Raw genomic sequence first — 25,569 nt, forward strand, 5'->3', positions numbered from 1 at the left:
GAACACAGAGAAGATTCTTGGACTGGGATGTAATGGGACAGTTGGCTGCCCCAGAATTTCAATATGCCAGGGCTTTGGGATGGCAATTTAGTTAGGGAGGAAATGTGGTTACATGTGGAGCTCTTCGTGGAGCTGCGGTTGTACTGAAAACACATGTTGTATTTTTTTCTTTTCTTTTTTTTTTTTTTTTTTTTTTGAGATGGAGTCTCCCTCTGTCACCAGGTTGGAGTGCAGTGGCACGATCTCGGCTCACTGCAACCTTCACTTCCCAGGTTCAAGCAATTCTCCTGCTTCAGTGTCCAGAGTAGCTGGAACTACAAGTGCACACCACCAACGCCCAGCTAATTTTTGTGTCTTTAGTAGAGACGGGGTTTCACCATGTTGGCCAGGATGGTCTCGCTCTCTTGACCTCGTGATCCACCCGCCTCAGCCTCCCAAAGTGCTGGGATTACAGGCGTGCACCACCGTGCCTGGCCGTATATTTCTTAGATGATTTAAGATATTTCTTGGATTTGTAGATGATTTCTTTGTTTTCTTAGATGATGGCAGCCCCAGCCAAGGCAGCCTGTGGTTCCCCACTGACTCCAGGAACGAACACTGACCATGGTCTGCACTGGGGCTGAGACACACTGCAGCCTGCAAAGCCCCCAGCCACGTGAAGCTCTGGGTGGGTCGCTGGTTATGCTGACACTAAAACCAACTGATCCCCCTACCACGGGCACCACAGGGATGGGGGAGCAGTTACCCTGTCATTGTCCAAAGACACTGTGATCCCGCCAGAGAGAGGCCGTGACCAGGGTTGGGTCAGGCACAGAATTTGACTCAGGTGGCAGAGGAAGGAAGGAAGTTGGGCTGGATCTGAGGTCTGGGGAAGGAGAAAACCAGGGTGTTGGGCGGCTGTGGATTGAGAAGACCGGGGAGACTGACTTAAGGGCTGCACAGATCTCTATGTTTAAGGGCTGTGGGGCTGGAAGGGAGAAAATCAGACTCCCCATATCACCAGCCATGTGGCCAGGATCAACTAGACTATACCACCCCCAAATTCCAGTGGCTTCACCCAACAAGTTTATTTCTCACTCAGTCCATGTCTGGCTCAGTCAGCGGGGGCCTCTTCTACAGTCCCTTGGACACACAAGCAAGTGCCATCTCAACATGTGCTTCCGGAAGGGAGAGGCAGAGAGAAAGAAATCAGGGGTCTCCGTGCCGGCCTGGAGACAATCCACATCCCTTCTGCTCCCAACTCAGCCAAAACTCATCCTGTGACTCCATCCGTCCACAAGAGGGCCAGAGGCTGAGCCTTCTGTGTGTCCAGGAGGAGAACTGGATTTCGGTGGCAATGCTAACAATTACCCAGACTCTGAGGCTTTACAAAATACTATTTCACTTCTCAGTCTCCTGAATCCAGACATTCCTTCACCTCCTGATGACGCGCTCTGGGAGGTGAGGGCAGGAATATACGGCTTGGCTGGATGGTGGGTTTAGCCGGGACACTTCTGTCTCCAGAACAGATGATCCACTGATCCACTGCTGCCCCCTCACTGCAATCCCCGGGCACCCCCACCCTCACCCACCCCTACACACACACATCAAAGCAGCTAAACAAAATGAGAGCCAAATATTTTGGTTTTTATTGAACTCACTGGGCTCAAGGACAAAAAGAAAAAAAATGGGATGAAAGGGGAGTAGGATGAAAGCTTGAGAGAAAGACAGATCCCCACAAACACCCCAGGCCTGGGAACCTGTCCCTGAGAACAGCAGTTAGGGGTCCAGGCAAGCTGCGCTCTTCCCCTCCCCTTAAAGGTGCTAGGGACAAAGGGGACCACATGTCAGACCCAGGCACACAGTCCTTCTGTGCCCAGTTTCCAGGCTTTTCCAGAGAAGGAAGCTGGGCTGGTGGCTCTAGGCTTGGAGGAAAGAGAAAGTAGAAAGGCATGGTAGGAGAAGGAGTTTGGGGATGGGGGAGGATGAGGGAGAAAAGCTCAGAAACCCAAGCTGGGCATTCCAAGAGGCTGGAACAAGAGGCTGCCCCAAGTAGGGCAAGAAGTGAAGCGGTTCCTTCCTTTCGGAGGGGCTATTGTGCATGGGACTTTGGTCAGTGGCTTTTAACCCTGGATGCTGCTGTACTGGTCTCTCACAGCTCAGGACCCAGTTTGTATGATGTCAGGGCCATCTTGGCTGCAACGGTCCCCACATGCAGAAGAGAAGGTTCAGGCAAACTGAGAACAGGGAGGATGGAAGGGTCTGGAGGACCCTGAGGAACTGGCCCTCCTCATGCTTGGACCTTTCTTTCTTCTTGGGTGGTATTTGGGGTTGGTTAGATGGAGACGCTGTTCTCAATGAGGGGAGGGTCCAGGTAGGTGTAGGGCAGCGCCAGACCCTGGTTCCGCTCCTGGATGTCCCTTGAGATCTGGGCCAGGCGGCTCTGGAAGGTGGCAATGCTCCGCCTCGGGGCCTCCTCTGTGAAGTGCTCATCTGGGTAGGTGCCCAGGGGCCTCTGGGAGGACATCAGGTAAGAGGTCAGGATGACATTCAGGATGGGATGGGGAATAACAAAGGACCACATGTAACAGCAAATCCAGTCAAGGTGGCTTCTAGTAGCACAACCCAGTTGCAGCCATTGTAAACACTTGCCCCAAACTGCGACCCCATAATCCTGACACAAGGCCCCCCAGCACCCAAACCCCAAACAGAGTAGGGGACAGAATGTGACGTAGGAGCCAGCCAACCCAAATTCAGTACTGCCTCTGCTGGCAAGCCTCTGCCTGTTACTTTCACTCTTTGAGACTCAATTCCTGCATCTGAAAATGGATGGGTTGAACTAGAAAAAAAAAATTTTGAGGCAGGGTCTCACTCTGTTGCCCAGGCTGGAGTACAGTGGTGTGATCATAGCCCACTGCAGCCTCAAACTCCTGGGCTCAAGTGATACTCCCACCTTGGCCTCCCAAAGCACTAGAATTACAGGTGTGAGCCACCGTGCCTGGCCTAGAAAATCTTTAAAGGTCCCTTTCATACCTGATCCAACTGCTCTGTGAACTAAAAGAAAGAACCACATTTCTCATACAACCAAGATCAACATAAACACTGTCCAGGAAATATATCCAAGAATATAACTATTAATTCATAATTTCACAAAATTCAACTCCTGAAAACAACCAGCATCCTGGTTCTAAGGTATCTTCACAATCAAACATCGTGATGGAACTTTTGCCAACACAATCACCATCATCCTCCACTGCCACACTTTACAGCACAGCCAACCACTATCGAGAAATATCACAATGAGCTCCAGTCAGTGCCATCCTGTGTACAGGACTGTCCCTCCCTCATGACCATATCACACAACCAGCTCATCACAACAACGCAGAGACCCAGCCTCCTAACCAGCACACACTTCCCGTTTACTAGAACCTTCATATAATTGTTGCCAATACTACTGATTTTTTTTTTTTTTTTGAGACGGAGTCTCGCACTGTCGCCCAGGCTGGAGTGCAGTGGCGCGATCTTGGCTCACTGCAAGCTCTGCCTCCTGGGTTCACGCTATTCTCCTGCCTCAGCCTCCCGAGTAGCTAGGACTACAGGTGCCTGCCACCACGCCCGGCTAATTTTTTGTATTTTTAGTAGAGACGGGGTTTCACCATGTTAGCCAGGATGGTCTTGATCTCCTGACCCCGTGATCCACCCGCCTTGGCCTCCCAAAGTGCTAGGATTACAGATGGGAGCCACCGCGCCCAGCCAATACTACCGATCTTTAACAAATTCTTTTTCTTGTTTTGTTGCATTGGCGAAGCCCTCCAGATCAATGTTAAATAGCAGCAGTAATAGTGGGCATTGGGCATTATTTTCTTGTCTCTGACTTTAATGAATAGACATATATGGTCTTACCATAAATACAGTGTTTTCTGAAATATACTTTTTTGTTTTTGTTTTTGTTTTTGTTTTGTTTTGTTTTGTTTTGTTTTTGAGATGGAGTCTCGCTCTGTCACACAGGCTGGAGTGCAGTGGTGCGATCTTGGCTTGCTGCAACCTCCGTCTCCCGGGACCAAGTGATTTTCCTGCCTCAGCCTCCCAAGTAGCTGGGATTACAGGTAGCCACCACCATGCCTGGCTAATTTTCTTATTTTTAGGAGAGATGAGGTTTCACCATGTTGGCCAGGCTCGTCTTGAACTCCCAACCTCAGGTGATCCACCTGCCTCAGCCTCCCAAAGTGCTGAGATTACAGGCATGAATCACTACACCCAGCCTGAAATATACTTCTGATCAAAACTCCTTAAGGGGGTTTCATTTTACACTGAGTTTTTATTAGTAATGGCTGTTCACATTTATCAAATGCTTTTTCGGCACATATTGAGATAATTATATGGTATGCATCTTTATTGACGTAATGAATTATATTGCTAGATTTCATAAGGTTGAACCAACCTTTCATTCCTTTCATTCCTAGAATAAATTAGACTTTATCATGGTGTATTATTGTTTTATTATTCACTATTGGCCTTCATTGGTTGATATATTTTTAAGATTGTTGTAGCTAAGTGGAATAAGTATATATATATTTTTTCTTTTTTTTTGAAACAGGTTCTCACTCTGTCACCCAGGCAGAAGTGCAGTGACTGGATCACAGCTCACCGCAGCCTTGAACTCCCAAATTTAAGCAATCTTCCCACCTCAGCCTCCCGAGTAGCTGGGATTACAGGCATATGCCATCACGCCTGGCTAGTTTTTTTGTTTTTTGTTTTTTGTTTGTTTGTTTGTTTGTTTGGAGAGCCAAGGTCTCACTATATTACTCAGGCTGGTCTTAAATCCTGGGCTTAAGCAGTCCTCTCGCCTCTGCTTCCCAAAGTGCTGGGATTACAGGCGTGAGCCACTGCACCTAGCCTTATAATTTCATTTTCATAATAACAGCTAACATGTAAGCACTTTACATGAACCATCACAACCATACATCAACCCTTAAGACAGGTATTCTTATTATTTTCACTTTAAAGATGAGGAAATAAGGCTTAGAGAGGCCATTATATAACTAAAGTCATATGGGTGGTAGGTGTGGATCTGGGACTAGAGCCTTCCAATGAGACCCACTGCCCTTCTTAAGAGTACTACCAGCTGGGCGCAGTGGCTCACACCTGTAATCCCAGCACTTTTGGAGCCTGAGATGGGCGGATCACCTGAGGTCAGGAGTTCGAGACCAGCCTGACTAACATGGAGACCTCCCATCTCTACTAAAAATACAAAATAAGCCAGGTGTGATGGTGCATGCCTGTAATCCCAGCTACTCAGGAGGCTGAGGCAGGAGCATCACTTGAACCCAGGAGGCAGGGGTTGAGGTAAGCTGAGATCGCACCATTGCACTCCAGCCTGGGCAACAAGAGCTAAATTCCATCTCAAAACAAACAAACAAACAAAAAAGAGTACTACGTTTGCTAGGTGCTGACTCTATAATTCAACAAAATAATTGAGGAAGCTTCCACCTTTTGCTATGCTTTCAAGTAGTTTGAATGACTTAGGAATCATTTGTCCCTTGTAGGTTTAAAAGGATCAGATCTTTTAAAATCTTTTACAATTTGTATGGTTTTTCATCTCTTCTGGAGTTAAGTTTTAGGTGTTTTATTTTCCTAGAAAAGCACTCATTTCATCTAGATTTCCAAATCTGTTTGCATAAAACCGTAAGCAGTATTTTATTATAATTTTATTATAATTTTAAAAATCAGCTGGGCACAGTGGCTCACACCTATAATCCCAGCACTTTGGGAGGCCAAAATGGGTGAACCACGAGGTCAGGAGTTCCAAAACCAGCCTGGCCAACATAGTGAAACCCCATCTCTACTAAAAAAGAAAATACAAAAATTAGCTGGGCATGGTGGCGTGCACCTGTAATCCCAGCTACATAGGAAGCTGAGGCAGGAGAATCACTTGAACCCGGGAGGAGGAGGTTGCACTGAGCCGAGACCACGCCACTGCACTCTAGCCTGGGTGATGGAGTGAGACTGTGTCTCAAAAAAAAAAAAAGTAAAAAATCTTCTCTGCATTTGTGGTTATATGCCTTTCCCATTCCTAATGCTGTGTATTTATGTTCCCTTTCTTTCTCTTTTTTTTTCCTCCTTGATTAGAATTGTCTAGGCCAGATGCAGTAGCTCACACCTATAATCCCAGCACTTTGGGAGGCTAAGGCAGGAGGATCACTTGGGCCCAGGAGTTCAAGACCAGCCTTGGCAACATAACAAGACCCTGTCTCTACCAAAAATCAAAAAATTAGCCAGGCACGGTGGCACCTGTGGCCTCAGCCACATGAGAGGCTGGGGTGGGAGAATTTCTTGAGCCCAGGAGTTTGAGGATGCAGTGAGCCGTGATTACGTCACTGCCCTCCAGCCTGGGCGACCCTGTCTGGAGTTGACCAGGCTTTTTTTGAGACAACCTGACCCTGTCGAAAGAGAGAAATAGAGAGAGAGAAAGAGAAGGAGGGAGGGAGGGAGGGGAGCAAAAAAAAATAGTGCTATAAGTGACAGTCTGCCACTTCTGAGCCTAGACTTGAAGAAATCTGAAAGCTTGTTTTCAATCTTGGAAGCCAGCCACCGTGCTATGAGGAAGTCCAGTTATCTTGCTGGAGAGAGACCCCTTGGAGAGTCCTGAGGGATAAGACAGCATATGGAGAGAGAGAAAAACCACACAGGTGCACTGAGGCCCCAGACATGTGAGCAAAGCCTTCTGGGAGCTTCCAGCACAGCCCAGTCACCAGCTGATTGCATGCAAGTATTTCACCCTAGCTAGTACCCTGTGGACTGCCCAGCCTAGCCCTGCCCAAATTTCTGATCCAGAGAATCTTAAGAAAAAATAAATATGTCTATAGTTTTTTTATTTTATTGTGTTGTATTGTGTTTTTTTTTGAAATAACAAGTTTTACGTTTTTAAAATCAGATTGACATCTAATTTCTTTTTTTCTTTTCTTTCTTACTTAAAGATGGGGTCTTGTTATGTGGCCCAGGCTGAAGTGCAGTGGCTACTCACAGGCATGGTCATGGCACACTGCAGCCTTGAACTCCTAGCCTCCAGGAATCCTCTCACTGCAGCCTCCTGAGTAGCTGGGACTACAGGCCTGTGCCACTGCACCGGGCTTAATACTTGATTTCTAAAACTGAAATATAGCCATCAAAAAAACAGAACACACACACACCAAAGAAAGAAAGAGAAAACAAAGCAGAAGACAGAAATATGACACTGGATTCAAAGCCTACTTACTAGCTCTGTGCTGTTGAACAAATTGCTGAATCTCCCTGAACCTCAGTTTTCTCCCCTGTGAAGTGGAACTACAATTTATTGAACATTGATATGCCAGCACAGTGCCAAGCTTTTTTTTTTTTTTTTTTTTTGAGATGGAACTTCACTCTTGTTGCCCAGGCTGGAGTTCAGTGGCACCATCTCGGCTCACTGCAACCTCCGCCTCCCAGGTTTAAGTGATTCTCTTACCTCAGCCTCCTGAGTAGCTGGGACTACAGGCATGCACCACCACACCCAGCTAAATTTTGTATTTTTGGTAGAGATGGGGGTTTCACCATGTTGGCCAGGCTGATCTCGAACTCCTGACCTCAGGTGATCCACCCACCTTGGCCTCCCAATGTGCTGGGATTACAGGCGTGAGCCACCACGCCCAGCTGCCAAGCATTTTAAATAGAGCTATGTATTTGTTTCATATTTTAAAATCATGTACACAAAGGATCTGATTTAATAACTGAGACATGATAGCTCCTCAGTGACAGCTGCCATTATTATTGTTGTTACAAGTTTCCAAGTTAAACTTTCTATAGTTTATAGGAGAGAGCCCTCCACGCTCATCCTGTTGTCTACTTATCCGTCATCCCTCTGGGACCAGATAGGGACAGGAACCAGAGTCCTGCCATTCCCAGGGTATAAGGTAGCAGTTAAAACTTGCCAGGAAGATCAAATATGTGGGATCTTTCCTTTTGTTGTTGTTGTTGTTTGTTTTTGTGTCACCCGGGCTGGCGTGCACTGGTGTGAACATGGCTCACTGCATTTTTTACCTCCTGGGCTCAAGTAATCCTCCCACATTAGCCCCCCCAAGCAGCTGGGACCACAGGCATATACTAACACGCCCGGCTAATTTTTGTGATTTGGGTAGAGACAGGGTTTCACCATGTTTCCTAGGCTGCTCTTGAATTCCTAGGCTCAAGCAATCCACCGGCCTCAGCCTCCCAAAGTGCTGCGATTGCAGGCACGAGCCAATGTGTCCAGCAACATCTGGAATCTTTCTAGCACCAAAGGGAGTCAAGCGTGAGAAATAAGGATATTCACCTGTTAGAGAGCTTGTGTGCAAGACGGCTGGGTGGAAACAAAGATGATGGGAACCAGTGATAAAAGGCTACTTGCCTGGCCTAAACTCAGATATTGGCCCCTCTCTAGCCTCCTGCCTCCAAAGTTGACCTTTGCATCCATTCACGCAGCCACAGGAGCATCCTAGCTAAAGCAGATTTAATCACTGGGCCTCAGGCTTAAAAGTCTTGATTGGTGGCCGGGCACGGTGGCTCACACCTGTAATCCCGGCACTTTGGGAGGCCAAGATGGGTGGATCACAAGGTCAGGAGTTCGAGACCAGCCTGGCCAATGTGGTGAAACCCCGTCTCTACTAAAAATACAAAAATTAGCTGGGCACAGTGGTGGGTGCCTGTAATCCCAGCTACTCGGGAGGCTGAGGCAGGAGAATCGCTTGAACCTGGGAGGCGGAGGTTGCAGTGAGCAGATACCGCACCATTGCACTCCAGCCTGAGTAACAGAGCAAGACTCCGTGTCGGGGGCGGTGGAGGGGGAAGCCTTCGTTAGCTCCCCTTTGTCTTCTAAATGAATACTGTGCAGACAAAGCCCTACCTTCCTCTCTGCTCTGCTATTTCTGTTTGTGATCCTACAAACACACCAGTGATTTCTCGCCTTTGCTCCTTGGTCCTGTCCTTCCCCTCCCTACAAAGGAACCCTGCTCCTCCTCTCTGTCCAACTCCGACTTGTCCTGCAGATTTCAGCTTAGATGTCACTTTCTCCAAGAAGCCTTCCTGGGTTCCCCCAGACCCATTTAGGTTCCTCAGGGCCCTGTCCTTACCCTTGTCACCGGACTGTAAGCTCACAAGGACAAGGTTCATAGCTGCCCATAACAGTGTCTGGGTCACCACTGGTACTCAGGAAGTGTGTGTTGAATGCAGAAATTAACATATAAGTAACTCCTACAGCACCATGGTGCCCTTTTGCATTGACCTGTATGTCTCCTCAACTAGACCACAGGCTTCTTGAAGGCAGGAAGGTCTCATCCAACATCATAGGCCTGGTGCCCAGTGCTGTGTGGACACATAGGAAGTATCCAACAAATGTTTGTTGAATGTTTGCATTAACACATGAGTAGTTGATGGTTGAACAGTTGGATAAATGGATGGATGGACAGATTGGTAACTAAACTGATATTTGCTTCAGTCTATGTCTTTTGGGATTATCATTTTCTGAAGAAATTGAAGAACCCAAGGCAGTTCTGCAGTGAACATAAATCCCGTCGGTCAGTCCTCAAGCCCCCAGACAAAGCCACCACCACCCCCACTGGTGGCCCTAAAGAACCCCACTCCCCTCAACACCCCATATACACACCTGGTCCTTGGGTTCTTGGCTAACCAACCAGAAGAGGAGGAGGTTGTTACAGCTGATGTTCACTTCAGGGAGGGTGTCTAGGTAAGTCTTCAGGGTGGTGGTCCCCTTGGTCTGGGGTGGGGGCTGCCTCATGGATGATGGAGCATTGGGCATCCAGGCCCCAAAGTCATGCTGTGGAGACCCCCATCCCAGTTGGGTCAGTTGGCCAGAAGGGGAGTATCACCTCCCTCTTCATCATCCCTGATTCCACCTCTACCATCCTAGAGGTGACAGTTGGGAAATGAGGGGGTCATGGAAAGGCAAGAGAGGAAGGGGTAGGGAGTGGAAAGTCCCAGAAGTGGGGCAGGAGGCCAGCTTACTCCTTGTCACTGCCCGCCCAGTGTTCCAGGACTGGGTGGGGTGAGTCACTAGGGAAGGAGGTGGCCCCAGAGTGGAGGTAATCCTAGAAAAGGGCCTTGGGTTGGCATGCCATACAGAGCAACCTGCTACTCCACCTGGCTGGGTTCTAACCATGAGAGGAGCCCCTAAGTTCTTCTCCCAAATTAACATCAACTTGAGTCACCATTACAGCCTTGGACCCAGCTCCACCCAGTCATCACCCAATGCCAGCCCTTCACCCCACTCAGCTGCCACTCCAACCCCAACTCTAATCATAAACCCACCCCAACCCTGACCCACCCAAGCTCTCAACGAATTCAGGCCTCGAGTCCATTGCTGAGACCTGATTTTCCCAGGCCTGCCCTTTGTAGCCTCACCTGCCCACTGTTGACAGCAGCGTGCTGGGCAGAGCAATTGAAGATGATTGCAGTGAGGAACTTCACCATCTCTCCTCGGGTGCACAGCCGGCTTGGGAAACCTGGGTGTGGGGAGGAAGGGTAGAGGGTGTGGACGGAAGGTACTGGATTCCTAGGGCCAGCTCAGGACTGGGGCTTACCACAGGGGGAAAGTGAGGAAGTAGGGAACACCGAGCCACGACTGTCTTGTTGGGCTGAAGTTAGGGATGGCCATCACCAAGGTTTGTGGTCTCTGAAGTGGGTCAGGATAGGAGATGGGGGCTGGGATCTGGCCAGAAAATCCCTGGCAGGCAGGGCCAATGACAGAGCCAGCTTCAAGCCCAAGTGCCCAGCTGCCTCTCCCTGACTTCCAAGGCACTTTGATCTGCAGCCCCTATTAGGATGTAATGATTTAATCCTACCCAGTTCACCAAGATTTGTTCAAGCACCCAGTATCCAACCATCCTCTGCTGGGCTTAGCAGCAGAGACCAATGCAGAGGGTGTGTTACTCAAAAGCTCACAGTAATGGAAGCAGAAGGAAGCTTCTAAGACCACAGCTTGGCTCTTTGAGGAGAGGGCAGGCAGGGCAGAAAGGGGCACCAGGAGCAGAGTGGTTAGTGGAGGCCTCCTGGAGGACAAGAGGGGCCTTGCGAGTTGAAAGATGGATGAGCCTTCGCCGGGCGCGGTGGCTCACGCTTGTAATCCCAGCACTTTGGGAGGCCGAGGCGGGCGGATCACGAGGTCAGGAGATCGAGACCACGGTGAAACCTCGTCTCTACTAAAAATACAAAAAAAAAAATTAGCCGGGCGTGGTGGCGGGCGCCTGTAGTCCCAGCTACTCGGAGAGGCTGAGGCAGGAGAATGGCATGAACCCGGGAGGCGGAGCTTGCAGTGAGCCGAGATTGCGCCACTGCACTCCACCCTGGGCGACAGAGCGAGACTCCGTCTCAAAAAAAAAAAAAAAAAAAAAAAAAAGATGGATGAGCCTTGATTGGAAAAAAGACAACAGAGAAAAGCATTTCAGGATTGGAGAGGGGAGAGCTCCAAGGCTCAGCCCTTGGTCCATTCATGCTGTGCCTCACTCATCTCATCCAAGTCCATGGCTCTAACCACCTCCCACTCGCCAACAATTCCCAAATTCCCATATCTGGCTGTGCCTGGCTCCTGAGCTCCAGACTCAGCTGTGGGCATTACCCTGCAGGCAGCTTACCTGATGTCCCCACCTAAGCACGTACACCACCTCACACTGCACACTGGCAAGCACAAATGCCCATCAGATTACGTCACCCTTCACTAAAACCCTCGGAGGGCTTCCCATCTCACTCACCTTGTCATGGCCCTACTTGATCTGGCCCCAGCCCCTTCTCCCACTTCATTTTCTTCCTGGCTGTTCACTTATTTGACTCCAGCCATGCAGGCCCTCCAGATAGTTCTCAAATGCACCAGCACATTCAGAATTCAGGGCCTGCACACTTATTATACCTCTGCCGGCTACTCTTGCCCCAATTATCCTCAGAACTAGCACCTGTACTTCCTTCAGGCCTCTACTAATGCATCAGCTCCTGAGAGGCCTGCCCTGACCACCTCCCTGAAATGATCTCTTTACCTTGACACACTGTATCCCCCATGCTGTTTCAGTTTTCCTCTTAGCATTCATAACCACCTGACATATGTTTGTTGATTCTCTGTTTCTCTCTCCATAAGAATGTTAAGCTCCACTAAGGCCAGAATTTTTGTCTTTTTCACTACTAAACCTCAGCACCTAGAACAATACTTACTAAATACCAAGAGCCTGGTAATTATTGATTGAATGAAGGAATGCATGAGAGGGTAAGAAGCCAGAGCATGGGAGGCAGAGGTGGGAGGATTGCTCAAGCCCAGGAGTTCGAGACCAGCCTGGGCAACATAGCAAGACCTTGTCTCTACAAAAACATTTTTTAAAAAGGTAACTGGATACAGTGATGTGGTGGTGCATGCCTGTAGTCCCAGCTACCAGGGAGGCTGAGGCATGAGGATCACTTGAGCCTGGGAGGTCAAGGCTGCAGTGAGCTGTGATCACGCCACTGCACTCCAGTCTGAGCAACAAAGTGAGACCCTGTCTCAAAAAAAAAAAAAAAAAAAAAGCCAGAGTGGGAAGGCACGGGGTATTAGCGGGGTGAGGGAACAGGGAGGGGACCTAATTGGAGGTGAGGCTGCAGCGGCATGCAGGGCCATGTGGTTCCTGGGCAGTATTTCAGAGGATTAGCAGGGTAGTGGCCCTGCAGGCTTGGCGGGCAAGCAGCGAGAGGCTGGGAGAGGTGGGACTGGTTGAGAAGCAGCTGCCACAATTCCAGAGCACTATGAGGAAGACTACAACTAGGGTGGTGACAATAGGGATCAGCCACCTAACTGGATTTAGGAAGACAGAGAGGGGAACATGAGTCAAAGAGAATTAAGGTTTGCAGTCAGGATGACTGGACGGAGGCTGATGCAACAGAACAGAGAGGTTGGGAGGCAAGACTAGACATTTGCCGGGGAGTGTGTGGGAGTTTTCTGAAGGTTCTGTTCCTGGTTGAGTCTCTAAACTCAGAGGCTGAGAACAAAAAAGTAAAGCAGGCAGACACACCTGTAGTGTCAGCTACTTGGAAGGCTGAGACGGGAGAATCAATTGAGCCCAGGAGTTTGAGACCAGCCTAAGCAACAGAGCAAGACCCTGTCTCAAAAAAATGAAAACAAAAGCAAAAACAAAAAATAAAAACAAAGAAGGGGACAGACCATCTATAGGAACTTCTCTGTAGTTCATATTGCCTATTTTCCCCCCGTTGGAATATGGAACCTGACCAAAATGGTGAAAGAAACCCCATCTCTACTAAAAATATAAAAATTATCCAGGCGTGGGAGTGTGCGAATGTAGTCCCATCTACTCGGGAGGCTGAGACAGGAGAATCGCTTGAATCAGGAGGTGGAGGTTAATGAGTGTGTTTTCCTTTCTTAAATACTGTATGTGAATCTACAATAGGTTTGTGCTCATTGAAAGAGCTGTTGTCAATCTGAAGAATGTTCTGATGCATTAAATCAGAGAAAAAATGTAATAAAGTAAGATAGGAGAGTTGAATTAACCTCAGACTGACTGAGGTTAATGAGTGTGTTTTGCCCTTAAATACTGTATATGAATCTACAATAGGTTTATACTCATTGGAAGAGCTGTTGTCAATCTGAAGAGTGTTCTGATGCATTAAATCAGAGACAAATGAAATAAAGTAAGATAGGAGAGTTGAGTTAACAGTAATTAGATCCCCCTTTGGGTCTTAAGTAGGAAACAGACACCCCCAAATATGAAACAACTGCCCAAGGAGGGAGGAGCTGTCAGGATCAGCACTGATCATGATTAATAGCAGGTTTGCAAAACACAGGGAAGGGTCACCCTTTAAAAACTCCAAGGCTGGATGCGGTGGCTCATGCCTGTAATCCCAGTACTTTGGGAGGCTGACGTGGGCAGATCACCTGAGGTTAGGAGTTCAAGACCAGCCTGTCCAATATGGCAAAACTGCGTCTCTACTAAAAATACAAAAATTAGCCAGGTGTGGTGGTAGGCGTCTGTAATCCCAGCTACTCGGGAGACTGAGGCAGCAGAATCTCTTGAACCCAGGAGGCGGAGGTTGCAGTAAGCCGAGATCATACCTCCACACTCCAGCCTAGGCAACAAAGTAAGACTCTGTCTCGCGCCGGGCACGGTGGCTCACGCCTGTAATCCCAGCACTTTAGGAGGCCAAGGCGAGTGGATCATGAGGTCAGGAGATCGAGACCATCCTGGCTAACATGGTGAAACCCTGTCTCTACTAAAAATACAAAAAATTAGCTGGGTGTGGTGGCGGGCGCCTGTAGTCCCAGCTACACAGGAGGCTGAGGCAGGAGAATGGCATGAACCCGGGAGGCAGAGCTTGCAGTGAGCAGAGATCGCACCACTGCACTCCAGCCTGGGCGACAGAGCGAGACTCTGTCTCAAAAAAAAAAAAAAAAAAGAAAAGAAAGAAAGAAAGAAATGAAGAGAGGTTGGTGGCTGGAGGGGCCACGTGGCAGGACAGGAAAGGGGGTTTGAGAGAAAGTTCCCAGAATCCTCTGAAGTCAGAGATGGCTCCCACTGCACGTTGCAGAACATTGACAGAGCTCAGGAAGCTGAAATGAATGGGTGGGCTTGTGGAAAGGTTGAGGGACCAGAGGGGCACAGAGCAGTGGATGCAAGCAAGGGCTTTGGAGACAGTCGGAGCTGGCTCGGAACCCTCCTTGCGCAGCCTTCTTTGTGCCTCTTTCCATATCTGCTAATTGGGGATATTAATAGTATCTACTTCAAAGGCTGGTCAATAAATAACTGATGGGAGTAGGGGGTGGCCGAGCAAGTGCTAGCTCATCAGAGCTACACCGGAAGTGGGATAGAGAGGGGATACCTGAGCTTTCCCGGCCCAGGAACGCCTGAGCAAAAATCTCGCCAACCCAGGCCTGCAGCTCCGAATCCTGCTGCACAGATGCATCGCTGGGATAATAGTGGCCCACGATTTCTGAGACAAAGCTGCAGGAAAGAGATGCTGGTACCACTGGAGTAACCACGGGCTCAGGCCTGGCCAGAAAACCGAGGCCCACTGCTGCTCAGGCGGCAGAGAGACAGATAGCCATGGGGGTTCAGTGGGGATCCCCAGGTGCAGCTGGAATCTGAGTGGCCAGGCTTCCCTTAAGTCCCACTCACTCCTGAGCCATGGGTGCTCCACACCTCTTTCCTGCAAAGGGGCCTGGGGGGTAGGCAGGAGAGTGCAGGAAGAGTCTGATTCATGCTGCCACCCCCCTCCCCACTCAGCACCCAGGAGGAAGGAAGACCTGCCTGCCCGAGGCCCCAGCCCATGCTTAGATGATGCACCAGCCCTGATACTCTGACTCCACTGGACACCCCCTCCTTCCCCTGCATCCACACGCCCCCAGCCCCTCTCTGGACCGCAGCTACCTGACATTTCAGAGGGGACCCCAAACTCGATTCATACCCTCAAGAATTCCCTATGCTAGGGTGTGAAAACACCTGAAATCCCCAGGCGCCATGAGCGCAGGGACCACAGTGCTCCAGGCCAGCATACCCTGGTGGGACTGCTGGTCCCGCCCCGCACCTCGCACCTCTCAATGGCCGCCCAGATCTTCAGGCCGTCGTCTCGGTAGTGGTAGTTGGGGATAGCCAGGACGCCGCGGGCCCGCAGGCTGTCCGGAAGGCAGAAATTGGTGTAGGTGAAGTGGGCCAGGCCCGTGCCCATGAGGTAGATGAGGCCTTGCCTCCCGATGGACGTGACCTGAGGACACAGCAGAGCTCGGCTCCCAGGCCGGCCCAATCCCCACCCTAGTGTCTGGGCACGAGATGGGGCTGGGGACTCGGCCCAAGGAGGACCCTCTTCGGTTCATCAAGCAATCCACGGATCAAATACCCACGAGGGTCTGCCTGACGCAGGCTGCGCAGCTTGACGCCCCGTTACGTGCGTGGGAGGAGATCCTTAGGTATTTGGTAACTAAAAGAATGAGCTGAAAGCCGGGGAGCCTGGCTGGGCTCAGGGTCAGCTGAGGGTAGTGCTGGGGCTCAGGATAGGCTGCCCTGCCTGTGGACCCGCGGGCCGGCGGGGCGGGGCGGGGGGCGGTAGGGGGGGAGGTGGGACCTGTGTGTGGGGCTGCCGGGGCGGGGGGGGGTGGACAGTGTCTGGGAAGGGGGCGGGTAGGAGACCGGAGACCGGCAGAGTGGGCGGGGCTGGTGGAAGAGGCAGGGATTGTACAGGTGTTCTCACACCCCAGGTGTCCTCACACGGGGCTTGGGCGCAGAACAGGGCTTGGGGGCGGGTAGCGGAGCAAAGCGTCTTCGGGGGCGGAGATCAGTGACCCGGCAGAGAGGCCGCACCTGGTCCACGAGGCCCTCGGGGTTGAGCAGCGTGGCCCTCGCGATGGTGTTCACCTGCAGCGTGTATCGAGTGTGGGGGAGCAGGAGCTGCGAGCCGAGCGGATCACATGAGCTGAAGGCCGGGGACAAGGCCGCCCGGCCCCTGCCCCGCTGGACCCTCGCCCGGGGTCGCGGACCTTGTAGATGGGGTGGCAGAGCGGCAGCTGGCGCAGCGTGGCCATGGCGAAGGCCTCGCACAGCAAATGCGTGCACAGAAAGTGAGTGTTGTTTTCGTGCACCAGGAACTCAGAGTTGCGCACCCACGTCTTGGCCAGCAGCCAGTCCCATTCGGAGTCAGTGGGCAGGAAGATGGGGCTGTCGGGCCCGGGGGTCTGGCTGAGCTGCGTCCGAAAGGAACGAGGGATGATGGGGCTCCGGGCTGGCAGTTCGCACCTGAGCCCCTACCCCGGGGCGGCGGCACCGGGCTCACCTGGATGGCCAAGGGCACCAGCGCCCCCGGGGGGCTGAGCCACAGCAGGCACAGTGGGGCGGCCACGTACTGCGGGCGGCCGTTTAGGCAATGCGTGGGGGCCTCCGCCAGGATCCAGTAGTCCGCTAGGAAGATGTTCCCCCTCTGCAGAAGGCACACAGAGGCTGACTGTCCCTCCCTACCCGCGCTCTACTTCCCTCCTGTTTCCCTGCCCACTTCCACCCCAGAGAGGAGCTGAGGTCCCCAGCTGAGGTCTCAGAAATTCTTGGTGCCTGAATTAATGGCCAGTGTGGGGTACCCCGCCCTTCCCAGAATGTCCGGAATGAGGTCCAGCTGAGTCCCTCCTTGTGCAACAGCTCGCCTGCTGGGACAAGCCAGCGTCCTCTCCTCCTCACCTCATACCTAGTCCTTCCCACTCTCAACTCACATGGAATCCCCTTCTGACATCTGAGCACTATGTATCCAGCAACAGCTAAACGAACACATGAGAACTGACCAACCATGTCTCTAGCTTTCTGGAGGAGAATGCCTGAGGGCTTGACTGCCCCACAAAGACTGGGTCAGCCTCTTCTCCGACAACCTCAGAGCTCCTATTTCTCGGTGATTTTCCCTGATGCATCTGGCGGCCCTACCATTGGCCTGTCCTAAAACAGCCTTCCTCTAGGCCTCAGCATCTCTTCAGAAGGCCTCAAAACAAGGGCAAGGCTTCCTCCAAGATGTCCCTGCAGCCACCCTGCGCGTTCACACCATTTCACCAGGCCCCATCTTAGGCCTCAAAGCCTCCCAACCCCAATCTGACCCTCATCCGTGTCTGCTGCTACTTAAAGTGTGCAGGACCATGGCTGTCCAGAGGATGAGGCCCAGAAGTGAGATGCAGCCAGGGCCATTTCCATACCCTCCTCACACATCCCTTGTCCATAAATGGTGACACACCCACCTCCCACCTATCAGGCCCACTGCCCAGGTCCTTACCCACCTCTAGCTCTGTCTGCAGGCATGTGTCCTGTCCCAGCAAGGGGGCCACCATGTCATTGGTGACAGGCAGCTTGCTGGGCAAGCTGGAGATGCAGTGGAGCATGACGGGATTGACGCCATTCAGGTACTGGTACCCGAAGAAGTGATCTTCACACCAGTGCTCTGTGACATACTCTGGGGGGCAAGAGAGGGGACCAGTTGGTCTAGAAACTACTTCCCTAGATCCTGGTCCTGCCAAGTCCTTTGCTTATCATTGTGGTTTAGGTTTTCTTCCCAAAAACTCTATGAGGTAGGAATCATTATATCTTCAATTTAATACTAGACTGTAAGGGTCAGAGAGATGGAGTGACTTGCACAGCTGAGTGGCAGAGCAGGGATTTGAACCTAAGCCTTTCTGGAACCAAAGCCCGGAGCACTTGGTGGTTGGAGTAGGGGAAGAGAGTCGCGTGTCCCTGATCAGGATCAAGATTCCCTAAACGACTGTGACCCTCTCCCAGGCAAGCAGAGTGTCTCTCTCTCCTGACTCCCCTGTTTTTGTCCCCTCCTCAGAGAAGGTGCTTTGTTCTCTAGAGGAATCTGGAAGATGCCACCAGTGAAGCCAGGAGCCCCTCCCACTCAAATCCAGCAGTCTCCCTGGGAGGGTTGGGAGAGGGCCCTTTCCCAGGAAGGAGAGGAAGAGGTCTGAGCACGAGATAAGGTGAGGGGTAGACATCTCCTGCCTGGCTCTGCTCACTTGTCGTGAAGGTCTTATGGCACCAGAAGATGTTCTGCATGTCATCCAGCTTCTTCCAGGAGCCCTTGCGATCCAACAGCCCTCGAAGCTTCATTCCCAAGGACCTGATGGGAGAGGAAAAGATGAGAGTGAGGTCTGGGGGCTAGAGTCTGCTGGGAACCACTGTGTCCCCCTCTGCCTGGAGGAACTGACAGAGTCCGTCCCCAGAGTAGAGATGCCTAACAATCCACGTGGGAGAAAAAGTGTAGTGCCCAGTGGAGGTTCTGTGGCCTTGGAAGACCCTGGTTCATATGCAGCCATCCCTAAGACAGGTCACTGCACTTGCACATAAAGTTGGCACGCATGGCCCTATGGTGCAGACAAGCCACCCTCACTGGTGTTTTGGCCTGTATTCTCCAAGCTGCCCTCTTGTCACAGACCTCCACTGGCTCACCTCTGCCTACAGGACAGAGCCCCAGCTGCCAAGCCTGACTAGCCCATGGAGATCCCCACCAGCCAGCTTCTACCAACCTTTCCAGTATTTTCTCCCACCCTGGGCATTAGACAGGGCCAACCAAGACCCGCTCTCCAAACATGATCAGAGACATGCTTTGTAGACTGGACGGTAGAAGAGGGGCTGGCATGTGGAGGGGTGCATACTCTTCACTTTGTGGACGTCTGTACTGTTTGAATTTTTACAGTGAGCACTATTTTTTTCCTTCTTTTTAAGATGGGATCTCCCTGTGTTACCGAGGCTGGAGTGCAGTGGCTGTTTATTGACACAATCATGGCTCACTGCAGCTTCAAACTCCTGGGCTCAAGCAATCCTCCTGCCTCAACTTCCCAAGTAGCAGGCACGACAGGTGTGCCCCACCATGTCCTGCAATGTTATTTTATAATATGGAGAAACACCCTTGAAATTAAATTCCCCCACTTCCAGGTCTTCATTTAAGCTGCACCTCTGGTAGAAAGCCATCTACTCCATCTCTATGATAAAAATCTATCTGTTCTAGGCACGGCTCAGAAGCAAAGTCCTTTATGGAGCATTGCCCGAACTCCTCCTTGGACACATGAACTGCTCCACGAACACAGGCCTTGGGTCTTTCACACTCATCATTCCCCACATCGTATTGTAAGCCCAGTGGACAAATATCATCCCCATTATACTATGAGCTCCTCAGGGCAAGGACTTGGCTGTGTCTGCCCCACCATATCCAGTTCGTAATATGCGCTCACTAAATGGGCCGATCAAACAAAAGAGAATGGAGGCCGGACACGGTGGCTCACACCTGTAATCCCAGCACTTTGGGAGGCCAAGGCGGGCAGATCACCTGAGGTCAGGAGTTCGAGACCAGCCTGGCCAACATGGTGAAACCCCATCTACTAAAAATGCAAAAATTAGCCAGGCGTACTGGTGCAGCTCTGTAATCCCAGCTACTCGGGAGGCTGAGGTGGGAGAATTGCTTGAACCCAGGAAGTGGAGACTGCAGTGAGCCAAGATCGCGCCACTGCACTCCAGCCTGAGCGACAGAGTGAGACTCCATCTCAAAACAACAACAACAACAACAACAACAAAAGGAATGGAACATGGAACAAGTAGGCCTGTGGCAATAGGTCAATAACATAGGATGTATAAAGATGTAACATGGACTGGGGGTGGTGGCTCACGCCTGTAATCCCAGCACTTTGGGAGGCTGAGGTGGGCGGATCACGAGGTCAGGAGGTCGAGACCATCCTGGCTAACACGGTGAAACCCCGTCTCTACTAAAAATACAAAAAATTAGCCGGGCGTAGTTGCAGGCGCCTGTAGTCCCAGCTACTCGGGAGGCTGAGGCAGGAGAATGGCGTGAACCCGGGAGGCAGAGCTTGCAATGAGCCGAGATTGTGCCACTGCACTCCAGCCTGGGCAACAGAGCGAGACAGTGGCAGGAGATGGTTGAACCGTAGGCAGAGTTTGGGAGGGCGAGACTGTACTGCCTGGCAACAGGATGAATTCGATACGATGTGATGTGCCCTGAAAAGTGTGGGCACCTGGGAAAGGGAGGGTGGCAAAGGGTAATGAATGATCTGAGAGGCCCAGGAACAGTGTCACCTGGGCTGCTACACACTCACTCACTCACTGCACAAACACTTGCTGGGGGCCTGCCCAATTAACACCCAGTGGGTGGGAAAACCACGAGGAGTTCAATCATGAAAGCAGAGGCTGAGAAGTCTGGGGGCAGGGAGAGGGGAACTGGGGAACAGAAGGGGGAGACAAGGGCAGGAAGGGGGCAGGGGGCATGTAGAGAGGGAAGACTGTGGGGCAGAGAGAGGGAATGAGTCCAGAGAGGAGGGACTGGAGCAGGGGAGGGGATACTGGGGATAGGGAGAAGGGGCAGTCTGGGAGCAGGGGGAGGGGGATGGATGGGCAGAGATATAAGATGTTCATTAGAGGGTCAATGGCCTCACGCAGGGATGGCATTGAAGAGCAGCGAGATCGTCTTGGTGGCTGAGTATCGAATATTGGGCTCCATGTACATCAGGGATGGGATGTCAATTTTCATGGGGAAGCCAGGCAGGTACCGATTCCCACCGCTGGTGGTTAGGGGAGTAGAAAGACAGAAACCAGTCAGTGGGCCCTGCGGCCCTGCATTCCAGCCCCTTAATTCCTTCCCTCTTTCCTGTCTTCCGAGTCCCTGGGTCTCTCTTACTCCTGGCTCCTCCCCTGCCCTCTCTGCTCCTGAGCTAAAATAACCTCCTCACTCTTGTGCCCTCTGCCAGACCCTTTGGGGCCATCTCCCATCCTGAGGCTTGAATGAAACTGCATTGTCATAGACCCCCTACCCCTGCTTCCTGGCTATCAGAACCCCATCCTCCCGACAGACCTTCCATTTGACTTCCTTTCCCCTCCTTCCCAAGCTTTAATCTTCACCTGTCACTCTGGTCTACACAAGTTGTCGTCTTTGTCAAGGCAAATTTCTTGTCTGACTCCATCTCCTGAAAGCTGTTGACATCTACCATGCGGGGGAAGCCAGGGGCATAGATCTTCCAGCTTCCAAGGGAAAGAGGTCAGAGGTGGCAGGTCATGCTCGGGATAAACACAAGCCTTAGCTTTAAAGACACAACTTCAGATTAAAACTTCAAAAACCACCTACTTTCTGGATGGTTGACAAGGAATTGGACATTTCTCCATGAAAGCACTGGGCTTCACATAGGGTAGCATTTGAGGATGGCATTAATGCCCACACTGAGTTAGAGATGGGTTTGTGTTGAGATTAAAATCATGGCCAGTTTAGTGGGGGAGGATGAGAAAGGACTGAGATTGGTGGATACTTCAGGTCACTTCCGATATTGGGATCTGGGTTACATCAGGGACAGTTGAGGGCTGAGTATGGATTCATTGGTGGTGTTGGGACAACTGTTACTATTGGTGTTCTCAGTTCAGACTCAGGGTGACTATTAAAGTGGGGTTAGGTCCAAATAAGAGTCCTCATCCAAGCTAGACACCCAAGGTTGAGAATGAGGTTAGAGTTAGGAACAATCTGATTAAGGCCGAGGTCAGAATAAAGATGGGGAAAGAAGTCAAATTAGGCCACCCTCACCGGTAGCATTCTTGTCGGGCCCGGAGCTCCCGTGTCCTGTGATCCAGGAGGAGGGGAAGGGAGTCCTGACAAATAGTTCTTGCTGTGGGGAATGAAAATTACTCTTGGTATAAGTCTCTTTTCAAACAACATCTTCCGCAAACGTTGCCTGAACCCCCGACCCTTGAACCTAATCCGACAGTCACATCCCTGTGAAACACGTGGTGGTGCCCCCATGTTCTTTGTGTATTCATCAGTAGGAGGGATTCAAGACAGCTTCACCCCCAAATTATAGCAACCTTCCTAATTGTTGACATGTTTATCTCCCCTCTAGACTATAAACTCCCTGAGGGCAGAAGTCGTCTTGTATTCTTTTTTTTTTCTTCTGTATTCCCAGCTTCTAGCACAGTGCCTGAGACCATGTGTATAAGACGCACTTTAAATGACTGATGAACAAATATATTTTGTGAAGCTATGGATGGATGGATGTGCTGTGGAGATGGATGAGAGTTTATAGTGAGGTCTACGGAAAACTTATTATGGACCATGGAGTAATATTCATTTGCCTCACTTCGACCTAGAATATCCCTCCTTCATCCTGAGCCTCCTCCCAACACCCAGAGCAGCCCTACTGTTGCCTCTCCAGATCAGATAGCTCTGGAAACTGAAGATGCTCAAGCCCAGCATCCGCGGAAGGCCCCAGAAATTCAACAAAGGAATCCTAGCAGCACCTCTCAGGGACTTCATCCACACTAGAAAAGCTAGTAGTAGGAGAGGGAATGGGGCCTCTCCAGCTAAAATCTCTAAGCAGTCAGGGTTTCTCCACCTGTTAAAATCTAATGACTCGGCGTGCTGGTTAGTTCCTTTCTGAGGTCCGGAGGAACTCACTCTGGAGAAGTGCAGAGGGAGGCTTGGAAAGCAAAGTGCTTCCTATGTGTATGAGAGAAGGGTGCGTGCCCGTATGACTGTATGTGTCTATGTGAGTCTCCAGAAGAGTCAATACCGTCTGGAAAACCTTCGCATTTCAGGACTTGAGAGGCTCCTTTTTTCAGGAAACATCTACTTGGGAGCCCAGAGTTTCTGACCTCAATCTTATTCCCTACACTCTGGGGCTCTGTGAGACCCCACTCCTAATCCCAAAAGACACCTTCTGCAGTACAGTGTAGTCCTCGTCCCTGGCCCACCTGTTCCTGGCCTCAGCTCCACGGTGCAGTAGCCTTCAATCCACTGATAGCAGGGGAAGTGGGATACAGTACCATCCGGTTCGGTGACACAGATGCGGCTGCAGTACCAAGAGTCCTTGCGGAAGAAAGCGTAGCGCTCCTTGTGTACACGCAGCAGCAAGAGCTCACCCAGCTCCGCTGAGCAGCGCACCTTGTACTTCTGTACCTGAGGGGACCAAGACAGCAAGCAGGTGAGAGGCAGAGAACTGCCAAGGCGGTCCTTGTGCCTTGCAAGATGCATCTACACCTAAGCCTATTAGGGCATACAAACCTGAGCTGCTGCTAACCCATACCGGGCTTTTGTATGAATTAGAAAAATGTTCGCTGGGCCGGGAGCGGTGGCTCACGCCTGTAATCCCAACACTTTGGGAGGCCAAGGCGGGTAGATCACCTGAGGTCAGGAGTTTGAGACCAGCCTGCCCGATGAAACCCCTTCTCTACTAAAAATACAAAAAATTAGTCGGGCGTGGTGGCAGGCGCCTGTAATCCCAGCTACTCGGGGGGCTGAGGCAGGAGAATCGCTTAAACCAGGGAGATGGAGGTTGCAGTGAGCTGAGATCGCGCCACTGCACTCCAGCCTGGGCAACAAGAGCAAAACTCCATCTCAAAAAGAAAAGAAAAAGGTGCCCGAGCACAGTGGGCACTGCATTTCACTAGCTTCCTAGGCCGGCTGGGAACCCTTGTGGAGGCCACCTGGGGCTGGCAGAGGCAGGCAGATCCCCTCCAGATAAGAGGAAACCCAGGCTCAGAGAGGGGAAGCGACTTGCCCAAAGACCACTGTCAATTATGGGAGGAGTTTAGGAGCCAGGGGAAGTCCCTCGACTCCCTGTGCAACGCTCCTTCCTCTCCACAGTCCTACCTGGATGGAGTTCATCATCTCCAGAAAAGACAGGGACCTCAATAGGGAAGGTGAGGAGGTCAGGGCCGGTGTCCTGAGTTCAGCAGGATCTCAAGAGTCCAGGAGGAATACCCCTCCCGCCTGCGGCCCCTGCCCCTCAGAGGTCGCGCTTCCCTGTCTCCTTTGTACTCACCGATCCAGGGGCGAAGTCCCTGCCCACTCGATCTAGCCGCTGCTTGGGGCTTTCACCACACGTGCCCACCAGTGTGACAGAGATGTTGTCCAGTGTGCCGGCCCTCAGGTAGGGACCAGTGGTCACACACAGGCGGTACACTGCCATGACGGGAAGGAGGAAGTGATGCCCCCGGCAACGCTGGCCGCAGCAGCACCCGGCCTGGAGGAGGAGAGCGGCAGGCCGGACAGGGCTGGGTTTCTGGGTGGAGGGCTAGGGGCTGCGGGGCAGGGTAGGGCTGAGGAAGGGCCCAGCTCTCTCCAGGATGTTCCTGGGCTCTCTCTCTCCGAAGCTCCCTGCTGGCGGCTCGGGCTCCCTCTCCCCGCCCACCGTCTTGCACTCTAATACTTGTTTGCTTGCCTCTGACACAGCCGGTCCCTCTGGCTGGCTCACCCAGATGGATATCAGGAGCCTGGGTTCCACTGCGGAGGGAGGGACCAGATGCTGAGATGGAGAGAAGGAGGAGGTGACGCCTGTTTAATTGAGACACTGCCTTCCGCCTGGTCAGCGGCCCGGACTGATGCCCTGGAGTGCTTGTCCGCCCACTCCCCAATGTCCCCCAAGATCTGTTCCTCCCCATTCCCAGGCAGAGATGAACACAGGGCACCTGCATTCCTACGTGTGAATCATCCGTGTGAATCACTAAACAGTGGAGAGTTGCACTTGGTCATAAATCACACGTGACTGCAGCCACACGCAGGTGAGTCGCACACGCATTCCAGCACATGTCAAATGGTCAGGAACAGCTCCCCTATCACCCCATACACCGATCCCCCCACGCCTGGCCCTCTTTGTCCCCAGCCTTTGGCACGCCCGACCTCATTCTCTGCTCTGGAGTAGGGCAGGGCAGGAAAGCGAAATACAGCGCCGGCAAACAGCGTCCGAAGGCCCCGCGTGGCATTCTTTCCGCTCCAGGACCGCCCTGGGCCTGCGGGATCCTGGGCGGGAGCCTGGGTGTCCGGGATCTGGGCCACTTGGGACTAGGGAGGAACCTCTCAGAGAAGCGCATAGCCCGCAGCGGCCCCGCGCGGCCAGTTCCGGCGCCGCACCGTTCCAGCCTCTACTATGCTCCAGTCCCTGCGTCCCAGCCTCCGCTGGGGTTCTAAGAACGGGAGGCATAGAAAGCTCAATCAGCAGCAGGCGGGCTTCCCCCGCCGCTTCCGAATCTGTGCCAAAATATTCTGCGCAGGTAAAATCCTCTGTCGGTTCTACAAGCCTGGATTTTCCTATAGAGAACTCTCTTATAAGCAAAG

At 51.7% G+C, this 25,569-nt stretch overlaps 1 protein-coding gene across 4 annotated transcripts; it reads right to left on the minus strand.

Annotated features, from left to right (window-relative positions):
- Window positions 1-1,605: 1,605 nt before the first annotated feature.
- Window positions 1,606-25,487, minus strand: ALOXE3 (arachidonate lipoxygenase 3). Of its 4 annotated transcripts, none has more exons than XM_032138441.2 (16): window positions 25,135-25,487; window positions 24,278-24,760; window positions 23,208-23,412; window positions 22,045-22,126; window positions 21,375-21,494; window positions 20,912-21,037; window positions 18,485-18,588; window positions 17,753-17,925; window positions 16,777-16,920; window positions 16,484-16,687; window positions 16,308-16,394; window positions 15,545-15,714; window positions 14,833-14,954; window positions 10,390-10,490; window positions 9,635-9,805; window positions 1,606-2,494 (listed from the first exon to the last, which is right to left on the minus strand). In XM_032138441.2, exons 2-16 carry the CDS (start codon window positions 24,422-24,424, stop codon window positions 2,315-2,317), a joined length of 2,136 nt encoding a protein of 711 aa, XP_031994332.1. In that variant the 5' UTR covers window positions 24,425-24,760; window positions 25,135-25,487; the 3' UTR covers window positions 1,606-2,314. The 4 variants fall into 4 exon arrangements, with proteins under 4 accessions (XP_031994332.1, XP_031994331.1, XP_031994329.1 ...); XM_032138440.2 differs by having other exon boundaries at window positions 24,924-25,487; XM_032138438.2 differs by having other exon boundaries at window positions 24,278-25,487.
- Between the last annotated feature and the right edge of the window lie 82 nt (window positions 25,488-25,569).

This window comes from Hylobates moloch, unplaced genomic scaffold, assembly GCF_009828535.3.
Source record: "Hylobates moloch isolate HMO894 unplaced genomic scaffold, HMol_V3 SCAFFOLD_19, whole genome shotgun sequence".
Taxonomy (NCBI): domain Eukaryota; kingdom Metazoa; phylum Chordata; class Mammalia; order Primates; family Hylobatidae; genus Hylobates; species Hylobates moloch.

What these genes read in the sequence shown, in the direction of transcription:
- ALOXE3 (XM_032138441.2), bottom strand. Translation starts at nt 24,424, where the DNA reads ATGGCAGTGTACCGCCTGTGTGTGACCACTGGTCCCTACCTGAGGGCC. An exon ending in TGGTGCCCTTGGCCATCCAG is followed by an intron (nt 16,688 to 16,776) that starts GTGAGCCCGGTG and finishes TTTCGGACGCAG; the next exon opens with CTCAGCCAGACCCCCGGGCC. An exon ending in TCTGCCACCCCATCTACAAG is followed by an intron (nt 16,395 to 16,483) that starts GTCCGCGACCCC and finishes CTCGGCTCGCAG; the next exon opens with CTCCTGCTCCCCCACACTCG.